Here is an 18841-nt window from a genome sequence, read left to right as displayed (position 1 = left end):
ATAATACATGCCCTTTTTTTCCCCAAACATACTTTTGTTATTGCATCATATGTGAATTTTGAAAGACACTCCAATTTCTAACTTCTCTGGACAATTTTCTTTCTCCTTCCCCATCCCACTCCTTCTTCATCTAGTCTTGTCTTTTGGAGAGGCTGTGTTGTATGCTCCTAGATGTGTCTGATAGGACATATGGAGAATGCTGGATAGGGGTGAGAAATTTTCTTTATGAAATGCTCATTCTTGGATCAGAGATTGAATCCTTAACTCTGGCATCATCAATAACATAATATAATCTAACCAAATAAGCTTGCTTGAAACAACTAATTTTTTGTTTGTTCTAGGTTGGGGGAGAAGGGAAGAGAGGGGTTGGAAAATTCTTTTCTCTCTCTTTTTAGCTAGGAACTTCAAATTCTGATTCCACATTTCCTTCCTTCCTTCCTTCCTTTCCTTCTCTCTCTCCCTCCCTTCTCTTTTTTGCTAAGCTTATAATTCATATGGCACTATAAAATTTACAAAATGTTTTTCTCCTAACCATCCTGTGAGACAAAGATTTTATCCTCACCAGCATGAAAGGTTAAATTACTCATTCAGGGTTTCATACCACAGAAGTAGCAGAGCTGGGGACTTGAACTAAAGTTTTCGGACTCCACAATCAATATTCATACTGCCTTCATCTAGGCACTGTGGAAATGAATGTATGCCATTCCTTTTCCTATGCTTCACAGAACACTCCCTTGGCCCTCGTCAGGACAATATCTCCTAGTCTATACTATAATGAGCTCAATATGAAACTTTCCCAAAATTTGGCCTACAAATATATCAAGCCAGTGTCAGAGTTTGGCATTTTAATCTCTGACTTCCCCATACCCACTAAACATAGAGAAGTCAGGAAACTTACTTCCTTTCTTCTTTCTCTCTGTACCTTAACATTGTCAAACAGAGACAACAACCATTTCACAAAAGCTCCATTGGTGGATTTATTTGCACTGTAAGGAAGGGAATGGAAATGTCTTGTCTTTTGCCGCAGGGTTTCCACGTGCCTGACGCAGCCAGCGGACAGCAAACCTTATCACCTAGGGTGGGTTCAACAGAGGGGTCCCCTGGTCTGTCATATGGCCACACAATAGGCAGGAATGATTAAGGGCTTTATTCCATGCGTTGTCTGTCAGAGGCAGGGGCATGTACAAGTCAACACACGTTGCAAATGAGAGTTTACATCTGTTCAAACACAGTAGAGATTTCTTTTTTCTTTTGTTCAGAAATGCCCCACATAGAGGAGACTTAAGAGAAAAACCAGGCAGGCCTTCAAATATAGAACAAGGCCAGAAGATATGAAAACCTGAAACACAAACAGGTTCTGGTGAAAAGACATGACTTTGGGAGACAAGCTTTGTTCAAATTAAAATCCAATTGAACATTAAATTCCTTCCAAAATAGAAATTGTTCAGTAATGTAGCTTAACAAGCCAGGGTCTTCTAATTTAAGGACATTGTATTCAAAATATTGATGCTGAGTCAAGTCCAAAGTCCTCTAAGATTTGGGTTTGGTAGTAGTGGTGGTGAAGGGGAATTAGAAAAATGGGGCTAAGTAATATATGACTTTTGCTGCTGCTCCTCTGTCCTTGGCCTGTGCTAGAACATTAGTTGTCATTAAGTTAGAGACTCAGGGCCTAGCCTCCTGATCCCTTTGTAGGAGAAGTAAACAATTGAATATTCTTACTTCTTCTCAGCATTCTCCACTATGAACCCACAGAGGCAAGAACATGCATATTGCCAAGATTCTTGGGTTTGTAACAGGTGTTCTGGGAGCCAAGCAGAGGGGCTAGTTTTGGTGCTAAAGAGATGAGAAAGGTTTGGACTTCTTTTCTGTTCTGTTTGAATACAAAAATTATTGAAAAGAAAAGGGACAGACCCAAGACAACTAGCTGAACTTGCTGCTGGCTTTTCTGATTCTAATATTCCAAATATAAGCATTACAGGTCTCAAGTTCATCTACAAAAAAAGATAATAAAAATAAAACGAAATGGCACCTTCAACAGAATAGAACAAAATCTTACAACACAGCCTCATGGAAGCAGAGGCCCAACAGTGCTAGCTCCAAGAGTGACACAAAAGAAGATTCCAAGTCTTCACTCCACCCAAAAAGTAAACAGAAAGCTAAATATGACTGTTCTGTATTCTCTGAATAAGTTAAACTTCAATTCTTCTCGAATGTGTCCACACAAAGAACAGGGTCCTCTGCCAGTGGAAGGAAAACAGGAAAGGGGAGGCTACCCGAAAATAAAAATAGAAGTGGTGGGAAAAAGGGAGGAAGAGAAGAAGAGTACACAAGCTAAAAGGAAGAGGAAGAAAAAGAAAATGGCAAGGAGAGAAAGAGGGAGAGGGAAGTGAGAGAGGAGAAAGGAAAAAGGAGGGGAAGAGGACAGAAAGATAAAAGGAAAAAAAGATATAAGAGAAGGGAAGAGAGGAGAAAGGGGTAGAAGAGATAAAGAATGAGAGTGCACAGGCAAAAGCTGTTTATGGTCACAGAAGTAATCAAGTTCCTTAAGGGGATTAAAATATGCAAATCAGTGCTTTGCAAATTCTCCCCTCTTCAGTGCCTCATCAAGGCAGTGGAAAAAATGTCTTTTGAACAAATCCAGAAGAGTTCCAGAGGGTCAGTCAGGATGGGAAGCTGGTCTGAAGGGCCCCAAAGGTTGCTAGTCCTCAATGATGATGGGTTCCTCATTCACTGGCAGGGGCTGCTGCCTGAGCTGTAGGGACTGGCTCGGTCGAAGGATGATGGGCTTGTAAGGGCGCCGGGCAGCTCGCTTTGTTTCAGAAGATGAAAGCAACTTTCTTATTTTCCTACAAATACAGAACAAACAGCCACAATATTTATTTAAGTAAATCCCCCTACAAAAGAAAGGCTGTTTTTCAAAACTGGTCCTTCCTGAGGACTGGAGTTTAGAGTTAGAGGGAAGAAGAAAAATGAGTCAGTCTTTTGAAGACTAGCTTTAAAAAATAATAACAGTAACTCCCACTTGTGTAATGCTTTAAGGCTTACATAGAATTTTCTTCATGATTCTATGACAGAGAGAGTGATATTATCTATATTGATGGGGCACTGAGGATTCAGAAAAGTTAAAGGTAATAGCGATTATGGATGACAGCCAGGACTTGAAAACATTTCTTCTAATTTGAAATCTAGCGTTCTTTCTACTATACATTGCTGCCTCTGAAGAAAGAATCTCTGATGATCAAATTGATCAGAGCAGATCCTAATAATCTTATTTCAGATCAACTACCAGCTGATTGAGAAATGCTGGCCTCAAATCCTTTTCAAAGTCTTGGAGAGGTCAAGTCCACTGGTTAATTCAGATCTTTATTTTTAGCTTTTTAAATTTACTTTTCTAGTCAATAGGGCACTCATATAATCCTACTATTCAGGGTTCCCAAAGGAAAGGCTCAAGGTAGGAGAAGGAGAAAAGGAAGAGGGATTGGACAAGGATATTCTTTGGGATGTAAAGTGAAATCCTTTGTATCAAAAGACTTCATTCAGAAGAAATGCAGAAAGGTCCATTTATCCCCACAAATACTACTTTTAATAATGGTATAAGCTAATAGAAAATAACCCACTCCATTCATAAGAATGGAGGGCCCCATTTTAACTGAAGTAAGTAAGCCCCCTGTCCTACCTGGTTTCCTCTGTGGCCATGTAAAACACATCATCTGGAGCATCAATCCAGTTCATCCTCCTCCTTTTCACTGGAGGCAGGGATCCACCACGAATTAATCTGACTTTTGTTGGATAGGATTTCCCATTGAGTAGCAAGTTTCGGCTTGGTCCCTAACATAATACATAAGAGATAATAACTATATAGCCAATAATCAGTTTGCACTCGTAGATGACATATATAAAGAAGGAGAAAAGGAGTAATTGTTCTTGACTGTTCCAGACACAATTTTACCATATGGCTAAACAAAGTACCTTAAATATGACTGACTTCAGAGGTTGAAGACAGAGTAGGAAAGTGTCACCACAGAAGTTGATGAAGGAAACAAAGCATTCATAAAACTCACTTCTTCACCCCATCCTTTTCTTCCTTCATTCACATATGAAAGAAAGATTTTATGTACTTTCCAGGATATCAGCATAACTTATAATTCTTCTTTGAGATCTAGTTAAGCCTAAGAGAAATCTGATATTGATCCTTATAATTTCAGGGAAGTTTGGAATGCTTTAGGAAATGGTATCCCTCTCACTAAAGTGTATTCACTGAGGGAGGGAAATGTACATGAAAGGCAGGGGAGACAGATGTACTTCCAAAGAAGAAAATCCAAATTTTGTTGCTTTACAGTATCTTACTATACATTATATGAATGCTGCTGGCAACTTTTAAGTTATACTATACTTTCCAGGACATTCTTTTTATCAAATATTTATAAAATTGTGATTTCAAAGAGATCCAATATATATATATTTTTAATATAACCATTCAAAAGGAAAATTTTTTTCATCTCAACAGCACAACTTAGCTGTCTTCCCTTTATTTCTTTTACCTAGAAAATAAAAGCACTTCTTTCCCCAACCCCAGCAATGTCAGAGATTTTCAGAAACAATGTTAAACTGGAAAAAAAGGTTTAACTGAACACTGATGTTGTAAAGAGAATATTTTTAGGTTGTATCAGGAAAGGAAAGCTTTTATTGTCACTGATTTCTGATTAGGGTTAAATGGTCAGTTCTATGGCTTGATCCACCCATGTTTGCTGTTCCCTTGGCATACCCTACACTGAGTTCTGGTTGGCATTTCAAGAATGTTCCCCAAACCAAAGAAGCATATTTTTAACCCTGCCAAGAGTTAGGGTGTGACTCTTTTTTCCCCCAAAAGACTTCAGAACTTTAGTCATCAGATACCAAAAAAAAAAAAAAAAAAAAAAAAAGCCAGTCTCCTCCAGGAGCAGAGATAACAAAATGGTTTGCAATGAAGCCTTCCCACTCACTTCCCATTCAAATTCCACAATGATTTTAAGTCTAACAGCTTGTCAAAGCCTGGTATCTAGCTCCCGTGGTTCTTTTTGACTGTGAAATAATATACACAATAGAAGGAGGTAGGGAGAGATCACTAGATGATCATTCAAAACCATTAGTCACAGATCGTGGAAAATCAGATTGTGACTTGGGTAGTTAGAAGTGGGGAAAATTTCAGAACCCCATGATCACAAAGGCAAATCCAAAACACAGTGTTAATGGACAGAGCTAAAGTCTGACAGCATCTCTGGTACTATTTTACAAAGCCACAGACTGGCTATTTACTTCTGTCCTCTGCTCATATTCTTACACAATGAAGATCTATTCTCAGCAGACATCTTTCCCACATCAATTAACCTGGAGCCTGGTTTGTATCTTAATCCTAAAGCCTAGAAGCTCATTACTAATAGCTAACTTGTCTTATCATCCTCTATGTTATCTATGGAAACATAAAAATGTTCCATTCAAAGGAGAATTTATGAATAAACTCTGAAGAGTGATATCTCTATATGTCTGGAACAGGCAGATAAGCAGTAAAGCTACCCATGCCTCTTTGAAAGGGCACAATAAGGAGGTATATGTGATAAAGAAGGCTTTCACAGAAGCTATTTAGACACAGGCAGAGTTTTCTCTCTTACCATTTGTCTGGTTGGTCCATGGTTAGCCAGTCCTAACAAACAGGAAAGAGAATACAGCTTGTAAGATAAAAAATTCTTCCACGACAAAAATCATACAGAATAAAAAAAATTGCAATATTTTAAATTTATGCTTCTTTCCTTGACTAGCAAACCCCTTGCATGGGGCACCATGAATTAAGGTAATCAACTTTATTATATGATGGAGAGCCCAGGTTTACAAAAGGAAAAATCACTGTCTCTGAGGCACACATTCTGGGTCTAAGGGATGTAGGGGTAACAAACTTAAGGAAAAAAGAAAACTACTTCCAACCTATAGCCAAATTCCTGAATATCTGAGACAAGCTGAATTGGTGTTAGTCTTGGAGGAAAAAGGAAATAATGATCCTATCTAGTTAGTGGCAAATTGAACTTTTGATCAAGCTAGACTCAAAATTTCAGGATGGTACAACTTCTCTCCATTATCAGGTAAGGAAATTACTCTAGGGCCTGGCTTTTGGCTCATTCAGAAGATAGAAAAGTTCTGACAATCATATTTCTTTGCTTCTGGGAATCAATAGTTGCCTTTCTGCACTGTCTGTTCCTTTGATTCCAGCGTACACTTAACTTTACAGAACATAGGGAGGGGGTTTACAGAGTTAACAGAGCAACAATAAGTAAAAAAATAAATACCAGAAATAAACAGCAGAGAATGAGCATATGAGTTCTTGTAAATTGGTCTACATAAAGATGACTGAAATTCTTTCCTAAGGCTCAGGCAAATTAGACCTTAATAAAGCTTTACTAATCAATATTGAAATGTAAAGTTCTTGAAGGCATGAGTCCCAGTTCACATTGCGGAATTCTAAACTGAACTCACCTTTTTTTTCTTTCTTTTTTTTTTTTTTTTGGGGGGGGGAGGGAGGCATTTTCATCTTGATACTCAAGTACCATCCACACATCCTATGGGCTACTGTGACTATTATTTGTGACTAAAAGTAGATGTCCCCAGGCCTGCCAAACAGGCCCTGCCCTTCCTTCCTTTGCCATAAACAGAGAAGGAAGATGAGAGGAAGCCAGGGTAAGTATTAGCCAGAATTCTGGCTCATAATACTCTCCTGCCCCCAACTTGCCAGGATTATAGATGCATAAGCATTGGAAACCAAAACTAAAAAAGAAGTAGTCGTTTCCTTGATTCATGGCTCCTGCTTGCTTGGAGGATACCCAAATCCCTTTCATATCTACCTGCTGATTAAAAAAAAAAAAAAAAAAAAAAAAAAAAAAAGGATCTCTTCCATCTTTACCTGCCTAAGGAAACAATGACATATTCTCCAGGTTGTCTATATGGAAGAATAGTGAAGTATCAAGAAGCAAATACTTTGGTGTTAACAGACAGAGCTAAAGTCTGACAGCATCTCTGGTACTATTTTATAAAACCACAGACTGGCTATTTAATTCTGTCCTCTGCTCCTATTCTTATTCAATGAAGATCTATTCTCAGCAGAAAGCTTCCCACATCAATTAACCTGGAGCATGGTTTATATCCTAATCCTAAAGCCTAGAAGCTCATTACTAATAACTAACTTGTCTTATCATTCTCTATGTTATCCATGGAAACACAAATGTTCCATTCAAAAGAAAATTTCCTGAATAGAAAACTGAAACTTGGTTTGGGGAAATAGGTCGCTAACATTCAATGTATACATTAGCACACAAGTGGATATTGATTGTAACTGCAGGTTGCCAAATCCCAGCAGTATACTTATGTTAGGAATAGAAAGTACAAGGCCTGGAGGAGAAAGGGACTCTATGGCACTAAAGAATAGGGTTCTGAATTGTCAATAGTGGGAACAACAGAGTTTGAACCTTCTCAGCTAATGGAGTAGGAATTTCTCTGTTTGATGTCCTAAGATTTAAACTGCTGAACTACAAAGTGAGCATCTCTGAAAAGTAGGTAGAATTGGCCAAAAGACCATCCCAAGATGAATGTAGAAAGGTTCAGGGTAAGATGGAGAGTGAGAATGGCTGCTGGGAAAATAAGATTTAAAGTTGGAAGGAATCATTTAGTACAAAAAAAAAAATCTAATTTTATAAATAAGGTAACTGAAGCCTAGAAAAGTAAAAGCTCATTGTTTACAATCATTTAATGAGTGACAAGATAGGATTTGAACCATTCTAAATGCTAAATATAGTATCTAACTAAACCAAGATTTGGAAAATAAAGAATAAATCCTCTTCTGGAAAAAATTAGGGGGTCCAATGTTTGCCAGAGTCATTTTAGACTATATACTTAGGAAGGGATCTTTGGAAGGCTCTGTCTTTTCCACTGGTCCTTTGGGCAATTTAATAGAAAAGAGTGAATGCAAAACAAGCATGATAATGTAATTGTAAATTACTTACCTAAGTATGTTCCTATCAAATTGGCATATTGGCAAAGGAAAAGGAAAAAAAAAAGCTCAATGTTACCCCAAGGATCTGTGACTAGAAGGGAACAAAGTTCAACGTCCCAGTGGAGTCAGACACAGAGAAGCAGAACGAAAGCCACTTTCACTCCATGGGAAGGGAGGTAATAAGTAAATACTATACTAGTAGCTAACTTGAGAAAGACTACATTTAATTATTGATTTATTTCAAGATAAAATGTATTAATCAGGATCCATCAACATGTCTATTTTTAAAGCAGTAGCACTAGGCATTGGAAAATGAGGAAACAGCTGCCAAAGAAGACTTTGCATAAGGTTGAACAAATTAAGTCTTTTAAGGAAGTGAGAAATATTAACACTCTGAAAAATGAAAAGCAAACTACCTCTGACTCTGGTCACATGGATTCCTCTAAGAGAGATTTCATCCATAGAAAATTTTAAGCTTTTGGCCCTTAGAGACACTAGAGTGAATATCTTCACTGAATACCAAGATAGCAAGCTTTGACATTATTCAATTTCCAACTATTCTGAAAAAGGCCTGTTCCAGTCATATACAAGAAACTCCAAGGTCTATCAGCAGGATTTGGGACCCAGAACCTCAGGCTTTCCAACTCTTGGCATTTCAAAAAAAAAAAAAAAAAAATTCCAGGGAATCTGAAGACAATGGTATGACACTGGAGGGAGGGTGGGGAGAGGAAAAAAAAAGGATGGGACTTCTCTCTTTCATTTCTGTTAGCTAATTAGTGTGACTCTAAGGATCACTCTGATGATGCTCACTTGAGTATTAGAAGCTCAGCTGGGAGAAAGAACTCAGACAATTTTTAAAAGCAGATAACTTAATAACATGCATCTTTTACTAGCTCTTTTGGAATTAAAAACTAACTTTAATAAGAGAAGGATAGCAGAACTATATTTTAGGCCAGATCTCTTACTAAATTAACATGCTCCTGTCCCTAGGTATATTCACTTTCAAAGTCCATCATGCAAACCTGACTAGGTTGGAAAGACCAGGAAATGACCCCAAAATAACTGTCTACCTCAGGGTAAAGAGTACATATGGCACAGTATATAATTCAGCTCTGTTCCCTTACCTCTCCTTTATTCCTATATTTCTATCCATCCAGAAATTAATTCCTACCTAACAATTCTCTGCAAAGGCAGAGGACCAGCATGCATGGGACAGCCTACGAAACAATATTCAAGGGTCAAGGTTAGGGGAGATTAAAAACTAGTAAATTTAGAAAGTCAGATTGACAAAATTTAAATCAGATTTAATGACTCTGGTTAAAATACTCTGTAAAAAATTAACAATCTATCCTAAAAATAGTTCAAATGAGAGATGAAAGCTCAAAGATATCATTATGGAAAGAAAATAATGACTACTAAATCATGAGACAACATTTATATAATCTTCAAAAAAGTTTTGTAAACAAGTTATTATAGGCTATCAAATGTTTCAGGGATTCGATTCTATCGGGTATCTGAAGATATCTCAAAAGATTATTTTAAAACATCAAAGAACCACTCTCCCCAGTGAGGTCAAACACAGTCTAATTAAACTTTGTAAGACAAATCACACAAATTCAACTTCTCATACTGTGGATTTTTGTCTCCATAAACAACCTGTTTGGTGTTTCATGGAGAGCAGTTATTGTGTCTCAGCAAGCCTGTATTTATAGAATTAAGTCCTTTCTACTCTCTAAATGTTCTAAGATAAATGACTAGCACATTGTTGAAGCTACAAGAGGTATAATGCAAGAAGTTTAGAGAGAAATGTTTAAAGGAAAGGGGAGTAAATTTAATTCCAGATCCCAAACTGTTCCCATCGAGAACTATAAGCCAGGATCTAGAATCTGAACCAGGACAGAATGATGAAAGTAGATTATATTGCTTTATCAAAAATGCCTATAGAACATTCTTCTGGAACCAGCTAGAAACGTCAGATCATATGATGGGAAGAGTATTCAGTGACCTCATAGTAAGAAAAAGAGACTGAAGATGACATCCCAGGAATGACCAGAGGAAATCTTGCCAGTCTCTTCTCTATTATTAACATGGCTATTCTCTGCCAAAAAGCTCTATTATAGTCTCTGAGAAGTTATTTCTGTTTCTACTGTCGATCATTCCCAGGGATACCAGAGATTTTTACTAAATACCCTTCTCTTTTTTCCTCTGGTATTCCTGGAAATGATATAGATTATACATATATACACACATTATAATTATATCTATATGTCCTGATATGTGTGTATATAATCTATATATCTATCTTCAGGAGGCTGAATTTAACTACCTAAATTTTAGACAAGTAAATTAAGCTGCTGCTCTGCTTTGTTGGGGGAAATATCCTGTCAAATCTAAACTCTTCTAGGAACTTTCAGGAGACTGCAATTCTATTCCAGAAATCAAGTGCTGAACCTGACTAACTCCATCATGGTTCTTTCTCTCACTATGATCAGTTTTCCCTAAGGTTTCTAGGAAGTTTTCTGTAGCCTCTGCCCTTCTATAGTCTGTCCTCAGATGTTTCTAGGCACAAATACTTAAGTTAGGAACCAGATTCATGATTATTCCTGATTAGCAGGTCCTATTGAAGCACTTGTACAGCAGAATTGTTATTATCATTTAATTAGAAAGACTTCAGAGGAAATTCAGAGTAGATTCAAGTTAAGTGGCAGCATAGACCAAAATCTCACACCCAATACCAAAATAAGGTCAAAATGGATACATGATTTGAACCTAATGAGTGATGTTATAAGCAAATTAGGAGAGCAGAGGGATAGTTTACAAATCAGATCTTTGGAGATGGGAGGAATTTATGGCCAAAAAAGAACTAGAGAACATTATGAAATGCAAAAAGGAACAATTTTGACTACATTAAATAAAAAAATTTTTGCACAAAAAAATATGGCCAAGGTTAGAAAGGAAGCAGAAAGCTGGGGGGAAAATTTTTAAAGCCAATGTTCCTAAAAAAGCTTAATTTCTAAAATGCATAAAGAACGGAGTCAAATTTATAAGAATGTAAGTCATTCCCCAATTGATGAATGGTCAAAGAATATAAACAGATGAAGAAATTAAAATCATCTATAGTCTACTGATGACGGAAATGCAAATTAAAACAACTCTGAGGTACAAATGGTAAGATGACAATAAATGTTGGAGGGGATGTGGAGTTGTGAATTAATCCAACCAGTCTGGAGAATAATATGGAACTATTATGCCTAAAGAGCTATCAAACTATGCATATCCTATGATTTAGCTGTGCCATTATTGACCCTGTATTGCAAAAAAATCATAAAAGATGGAACAGGATTCACATGTGCAAAAATGTTTGTAACAGCTATTTTTGTGGGTGGCAAAGAACTGGAAAATGAGCAGATGCCCATGAACTGGGGAATAGCTGAATAAATTTTGGCATATAAAAGTAATAGAATATCATTGTTTTATAAAATAAAAAACAGGCTGATTTTAGAAAAGCCAGGAAAACTATACATGAACTAATGCTGAATGACACAAGCAGAACAAGAAAAACATTGTACACAGCAATAGCAAGTTTGTGCAATGAACAACTAAAACAGTTAGTTTAGTGATTCAAGGAAATCCCAATAAACTTTGGATGGAAAACACCACCTGCATTCAGAGAGAGGATTATGGATATTGAATGTGAATCAATACATGCTATGTTCACTCCCGCCCCCCCCCTTTTTTTCTGTTTCCTCCCTCCCCCATCTTGTGGTTTTCCTTTTGTTCTGATTTTTTTCTCCCAACATGATTCACAAAGAAATATGTAAAAAAAAAAAAAATGCATGTTCATGTATAATCAAATGTAAAATGTTTCTGTTTTTTAACTTATAACTAGGGAAAAGAAAAAAAAAAGAAAAAAACGAAAAGGTTAAGTCAGAGTGGGATACACAATTGCCTTAGTTAAGTATAAGTTAAGTAGAAGGATTATAAGGGTTATAGGTCCTTTGTAAGGGACATAGGTTCCTGTGGACCAATAAATAGCAAAGAAGACCGTTTTAGGTTTAAAAAAAATTTACATAAAGTTTACATGAGATTAGAATTATGTAGGTTTTTTTTTTTTTTTTCTATTTCCCTCAAAGTTTTTCAGTATCAGATTAAGGACAAAATCAACTTTACTGTGTAAAAACTATATAATGTGTATAAAACTTTTTCATTAGCGGTTGTAAGCTTTATTATGAGAAAAAAGCATAAAATATCAGACTTTAGTTTCTAATCCAACTCTCTTTTATAGATGAGGAAATTTGAAGAGTCTGGGACTGGTAGAGTGACATAATGGAAAAAAGAGCAAATCTGGAACCATAGGACCAAGGTTTTAATACTAAATGTGCTACCTAACACTGTGACATTGGCCAAAGATTCTTTGAGGCTCAGTTTCCTCATCTATAAAATGAGGCTGGGCAGTATCATCTTCTAGGTTCTTTTCTAATTAAAACTCATAATACTATGGCTTATCCAATGTCACAAAACTAGCTAATGGTAGAACCTGCAGCCAAATCTTCAGGAATCATGGGGACCAATGCCACTATACATAACTCTCCTCAGAGATCATTATACTCATAGTTTAAAGATGATTTTTTCACTTACATGAACCAATGCTGAATGATGTGAGCAGAACCAGAACATTTTACACAGTAACAATAAGATTATGTTATGATCAACTATGATGGACTTGGCTCTTCTCAACAAAGGCAGCCTTGGGATGGAAATACCAATCATACCCAGAAAGAGAACTATGGTGACTGAATATGGATGAAGCACAGTATTTTCTTTCTTGTGATTTTTTTCCCTTTTAATCTGATTTTTCTTGCAAAACATGACAAATATGGAAATATGTTTAAAAGGATCGCATATTATTTTCATCTATATCCGATTGCTTGTTGATTTGAGAAGGATGAGATAAGGGAGAGAGGCAGAAAAATTTGGAACAAATAACAAAAATGGAGTGTTAGAAACAATCTTTATATGTATTTGGAAAAATAAAATACTATTCAGAAAAAAATAAAAATGATCTTTTCTCTGACTAACCAAAATCTGTCTTACAAGAAGAAATGCTATTTCCTTCAATTCTCTATAGAAAATTGGATAGTTTTAAAATTCAGTTTTTCCCAAAGTGGGGGGTATTGAAGGTGAAGCCTTGAAAATAAGGCAGACTAAAGACCTGAAAATAATGATTTTAGTGGAAAGGATAACAGCTTTGAACAGAAAAAGTTGTATTTTTCCAGGTAACATAGCAATTGTTTCTGTAATGACAATAAACTGATACCAGAAGGGGTTAGCTCGCTCAGGAAATTCTATGGCTCACTGTCTAAATCTGAAGAATCATGAGTCCCAATTTTTGAGCTCTATAATTTGACAATATTCTGCTTTACTTGACCTTATTTCTTTTTAAGAAATAACAACTTGATCCAAATACCTAGGCAACTAGATGGCACAATGGATACAGTGCTGGGCCTGAAGTTAGGAAGCCATACCATATCTCTGAGAGGTTAAATCCAATTGTTTGGGAATTAGATACTTATTAGTAGTGAGTTGCCTCAGTTTTTTCATCTATAACTCTTCAGGATCTTTGCCAAGAAAACCCCAAATGGGTTCATAAAAAGTCAGACATGAGTGGACAACAAAAAATCTCCACATACTTAACCTTTGTCTCTACCTTAAGTTAAAGGGAATAAAAGGAGTATCCAGTATGGGTAAGGTAAAAACTGGTACAGGAGTCAGGTGATATAGAAGCTCAAGTACCTAATAGATTTGAAGGCCAGAATAAAGCACTTTAGAATGACAAAATATGGAAGAGTTAACACCTCAATGAGAATGTTTAAGATATATTATGGTTGGTATACTTTTTCCTAGAAAAAAACCCAAACTAGTCACTTAACTTTGAGATATCTTTGAGGTAATTCATAAGCTACCTATTTGCAAAGTGGAAACTCTATCAATGGGACATTAATGGTTTTTGTTGTTGTTGTTGTTGTTTTTTTAAAGTCACAAAAGGATATGCTCCCTTCTCTAGGTATCATCATATGTAGGGCTAGAGAACACTTAATGTCTATTTTCAACCTGCTATTTCAATCGCTGTTGGTACAAGGCTCATAGAACCAGTTTCCCTAATAAGGTACTAGAGGTGTTAAGAATTTATGACTAAAACGTATCTTTAATTGAACATTGTCCCATCATGTTTACTGGCAAGTAATCATCAATAAATATTTATTAAGCATCTGATATATGCTAGAAAGTGTGAGATGCTAGGGATACAAAACTAAAAGGGAAACATTTTTTGTTTCAAGGAGCTAAATCTATCATGGGTATAAAAATATGCATAAATATACACAGAATAGAAAATAAATGGCAATTTAGAGAGGGAAAGCACTAGGAATAAAAGATGAAAAAATATTAAGGAATAAAGGTTGGAAATAAGCATTAATTCAGCTAGGCACTCTACAAATATGATCTCATTTGAATTCACAACAACTTTGGGAGACAGGTGCTATCCTCATTTTATAATTTAGGAAACTAAGGCAGACAGAAATTAAGTAATTTGCCCAGGGTCATACAGTGAGTAAATATTTGAAGCTAGACTTGAACTGAAGTTTTCTTAACTTCAGGCCAAACCCTCTATATTCTCTGAGTCATCTAGATAGTTGAGGGAAAAGATTAAGAAAAGATAAATATAGAACATACTATTTGAATTGAATCTAGATTGGAAGTAAAGAATTTTATATATATATATATATATATATATATATATATATATATTTTAAAGGCAATTGGAATTAAATGACTTGTCCAGAGTCACAAAGCTAGTAAGTGCTGTATGTCTGAGGCTAGATTTGAACTCAGGTCCTCCTGATTCAAGGGCTATAGTTTTCTTTATACTATGCCATTTAAAGACATAAAGAATTTTAACAGAATGAGGTGAGATAGGAGTGGATTAGCATGGAGGGATGGCCAGTGTAAAGGCATTTAGGTAAGAGATGGAGTATCATTTGTGGGGAATAGAAAGGCCATCTGACTATATTATGCAGTATAGTAATCTTTGGAATATTTCACTATATATGGAATATTAAAAGCAGGTTGTGAAGAGCTTTAAAAGCTAAACAGAGTTAGTTTATATTTGATCCTAAAGACAAGAGGGAACCAGTACAGTTTACGAAAAGGTTAATATACATGATCAGATCTGAGTTTAAGGAAATCACATTGGCAGCAAGGTAGAAGACGTTCTGGAGTAGGGAAAGAGAAGACCAATTAGAAAGAGTCAAGATTAATCCTAGGTTGTATACCTGGAAAACTAGAAGGATGATAGTGCCTTTGACAGAAAGGAGTTCAATTAAGGAGTGGTTTTGAGGTTGTTTGAGACAGGTTGAATTTGAGATGCTTATGAGATATTCAGTTTGAAATTTTAGGTAATTGGTGAAGTAGGACAAAAGCTGGGGCTAGATATATAAATGTGTGAGTCATTGTCAAAGAACAGATATCCGAAATCACAGTTGCTAATGAGATCATCAAATGAGAGAAAAGAAAGAACTAAGGACTGAGCCCTAGGTATACCCAGGGAACAACATGGATGATGATCTTGGCAAAGGAGTCTGGGAAAAAAAGTGATCAGATAGGAGAAAATGGTATCATGAAAACCCAAAGAAAAAACATTTAAGGGAAGAAAGTAGTCAAGTGTTATAAAATACTGCAGAAAAGTCAAGAGGAATGAAAATTGAAAAAAGACTATCAGATCTAGCATTAAGAGATCACTGGAAACTTTGGAGAGAATCCTTTCAGTAGAGATAAGCCACATGCTAGGACTGAAGTAACTGAGGGGAAAGGCAATGAAGCAGACATCTCCTGCCCCTTCCCTACTTCCTTCTTCCCCAATAATTTGGTAAAGAAAAGGAGGAGAGATCAAGGATAATTATTTGAGAAGATGGTATGATCTAATGAGGGATGAAAGAGACTTAGGCATGTTTGCAGATAGCAGGGAAAGATTAGTGAGTGAAACCTACCAGAAAATATAGGAGGACATATATAATAAAACTGGTCTTGAAGACAGTTGTTCAGACTCTTTATAATAGTAAAGAGAATAGCTTCTATTTTGCAGAATATAAGATAAGGTCTTCAGATGAGAGGGGAAAAGGAGGGGGAAGTGTAGAAGCTTGAGAAGATAAGACTTGGAATGGTTCTGTGGTTAAAAAAAAGCTAATCTATTAGGGAGGTTCCTCCCTAATAAAAGGATTGCCTTGCTATAGTAAAGATTCGGCTGAGGCTAGAGGATATACATTTTTTGTGAATTCAGTGAAATACAGTTGTCTGACTTTTTTCAACACTGTTCAACAGAACATAAGTAGAAACAGAGAAGTAGATTGTAGGAGTAATTCAAGGCTGAAAGTAATGCTTGGCAAGATATAAGGGGCAAAGAATAGGAGAGTAGGTGATATGGTATTGAGTTGGTTAACTAACAAAATTGGGAAAATAGGAAAGTCAAGCTATATTAGGGATAATGGTTTCAGAAGTTGTCTTCTAAAAAGAAAAGGAAAAGAAAAGAAAAAATGGAAGCCATGAGTGGATAAAGAATGACTTAGGAAGAGATGGAATGAGAAGTGAATAGGAGATAGTATCAAATGGCAGTCAAGAGTTTGTGATCTTCGAAGTGGAACATCTGTGGGTTTTGGGGAAATACTAAATATGAACATCCTGTATGGCTAGGAAGAGTGAAAGAGTAGATTATGAGTCAAGACATTAAGGAATTAGGAGGCAAGAAATGGGAGTTGGAGAATGGAGAAGAAAAAAGAGTCAGGCACTAAAGTACGAAACTCCACAAGAAAAGAGAAAGAATGACCTGAGAACTCTCAAACTCTAATCACTATATTCTTTGAAAAACCATAATAGAGTGATCATTGAAGGTAGAAAGGTTTTTGAATGATAGTGAGAGAAGGGATGGGGAAAAGGGAGTGGGGATGGGGAAAAAAAAAGGAGGAGAAAAAGAAAAGAGAGACAGAATGGGAAGATAATGATGGAAAGGAAGAGACAGAAGCAGAGAAATATCTTAGTCTAACTTTGAGAAAGTGGAAAAAAAAAAACTTGATTATGTCAGTAAACTCAAGAATAAACTCCATGCCAAACATGGAGACAGAAAGGAAACAATTAGAAAATTATTTTAATTTTACTCTTTATATTATATTAACTACATTATAGTTAGAGACTATGACTTCAACTATACTATCAACTAGGATAGGATTTCTATATAAACAACGAGGTTCTTAACCTTTTTTGTGTCCTAGATTCATCTGGCCTATGAAAAAGTCTAAAAATGTTTTTCATACATAAAGAAAAGATTATACAAAAAACCTGGAAATTGAAATAGCCATCAAAGTATTAAAAAAAAAAAAGTTCATGGATGCCAGTTAAGAAACTCTTAAGTTAAGTAAACTAGAACAGAGATTAATACTGTCCAACTATAAATGTACAAGAGGGAAGTCTGTGTCTATTTCTCTGATGAAACTGTTTTAAGGATTAAGGGCAAATCTGGTAATATAATTATATGTAAAAAAATATATAAAACATTACCATATTTACATTGTAAAAGTACAAATATATGTAAAAATATGGTTCTAGCTAAATGGAAATAAGCAATGAAATTTTTAACAATGAGATTATTTCATGGAATTTTACTCACAGTGAGATAGCTGTAATTAAAATCTAGGTAGTTTAGATGGGATTTGCACTAGTATTATGTTAACCTAATAGCGATAGAAAGTTGCTAGACTTGAGTGGACTTAATGAAAATTTCTTAGGCAGCAGTCTATAAGATAGACTGGCAGGCTAAGAGACTAGAATCAGTAAGAATAATTAGGAGTCTGCTGCAATAATCTAGATAAAGGCCTAAAATAAAATGATATATAGCTTTAGTAAGTTGAGAGAAGGGGTCAAGTATAAGAGATAATAAAGATTAAAATGCCAAGTTTTAACAACTGAATGGATGTGAAGGAGACGTGCTGAAAATCACACACCTGGGAGACAGAAAGGATGGTGGTGCCTTTGACAGAAATCTGGAATGGAGGAGGGGGTTAAGGAAAAAATAATGAGCTATGATTTAGACATCTGAGTTTTAGAATTTGAGAAGTCGCCAGGACGTCCAGTTAGAAATACCCAAAGGCATGAGGCAAGAGATTTGGACTGGATATACAAACCAGGCAATCATCTGCATGAGATGTCTCTCATGTCTATATTTAAGATGTCAAACTCATGGGAGTGATGAGGTAGTCAGAGAAAGAGAGAGAATAGAAGAAACAAGTCTAGGACAGAACCTAGGAAGTAGGATATGAAGAATCATCAAAAGAGACAGAAAAAGAATAGTCAGATAAATAGAAAACTCCATAGAATTGAAGAGAATGGTTAGGACTAACAAATGCAACAAAGTCTGAAAAAACTCTTCTTTTTCACTTCCTCAACTCTTATGACCTACTCCTTCCCTATACTTTAGTCATATAAAGAGATGTTTACAACTTTGCTATTACCATCAAAAATGTTCTACTTTAAAGATGGGAAATTCTGAAATTCCTTTATCTGACTATAATCTACCATTACATCTTTCTCTATGCTTCACATGCCTATTCTCTTCCATAACAGAACCATTAGTCTCTATACTCTTTATTACTCCCCTAGATGATCCCCTGATTGGCTTCACTTTTCTCTTTCTCGTCTTGATCTTATCTTGTCTCTTGTTTCCATTTTTCTGTACTTCTTCACACCCTATCAAACTCTAGTGGATTATTCCTACCAAACAAC

General features: G+C 35.9%; 1 protein-coding gene across 6 annotated transcripts in view; it reads right to left on the bottom strand.

Annotated features, from left to right (window-relative positions):
• Nucleotides 1–952: 952 nt before the first annotated feature.
• MTA1 (metastasis associated 1) overlaps nucleotides 953–18841 on the bottom strand; it is a 255336-nt gene continuing 237447 nt past the window's right edge. For 5 of the 6 annotated variants that reach the window (XM_051977993.1, XM_051977995.1, XM_051977996.1 and 2 more), the window contains 3 exons: nucleotides 5649–5680; nucleotides 3677–3828; nucleotides 953–2846 (listed from right to left, as the gene is read on the bottom strand). In XM_051977993.1, the coding sequence (XP_051833953.1) occupies nucleotides 2699–2846; nucleotides 3677–3828; nucleotides 5649–5680 (332 nt within the window). In that variant the 3' untranslated portion in view covers nucleotides 953–2698. Of the gene's footprint in view, nucleotides 2847–3675; nucleotides 3829–5648; nucleotides 5681–18841 lie in introns of those variants that run through there. The other variant, XR_007950699.1, reaches the window with a different exon arrangement.

The sequence above is a fragment of the Antechinus flavipes genome, chromosome 2 (genome assembly GCF_016432865.1).
Source record: "Antechinus flavipes isolate AdamAnt ecotype Samford, QLD, Australia chromosome 2, AdamAnt_v2, whole genome shotgun sequence".
Classification (NCBI taxonomy): Eukaryota; Metazoa; Chordata; class Mammalia; order Dasyuromorphia; family Dasyuridae; genus Antechinus; species Antechinus flavipes.
This window is presented reverse-complemented; position numbering and strand designations above follow the sequence as displayed.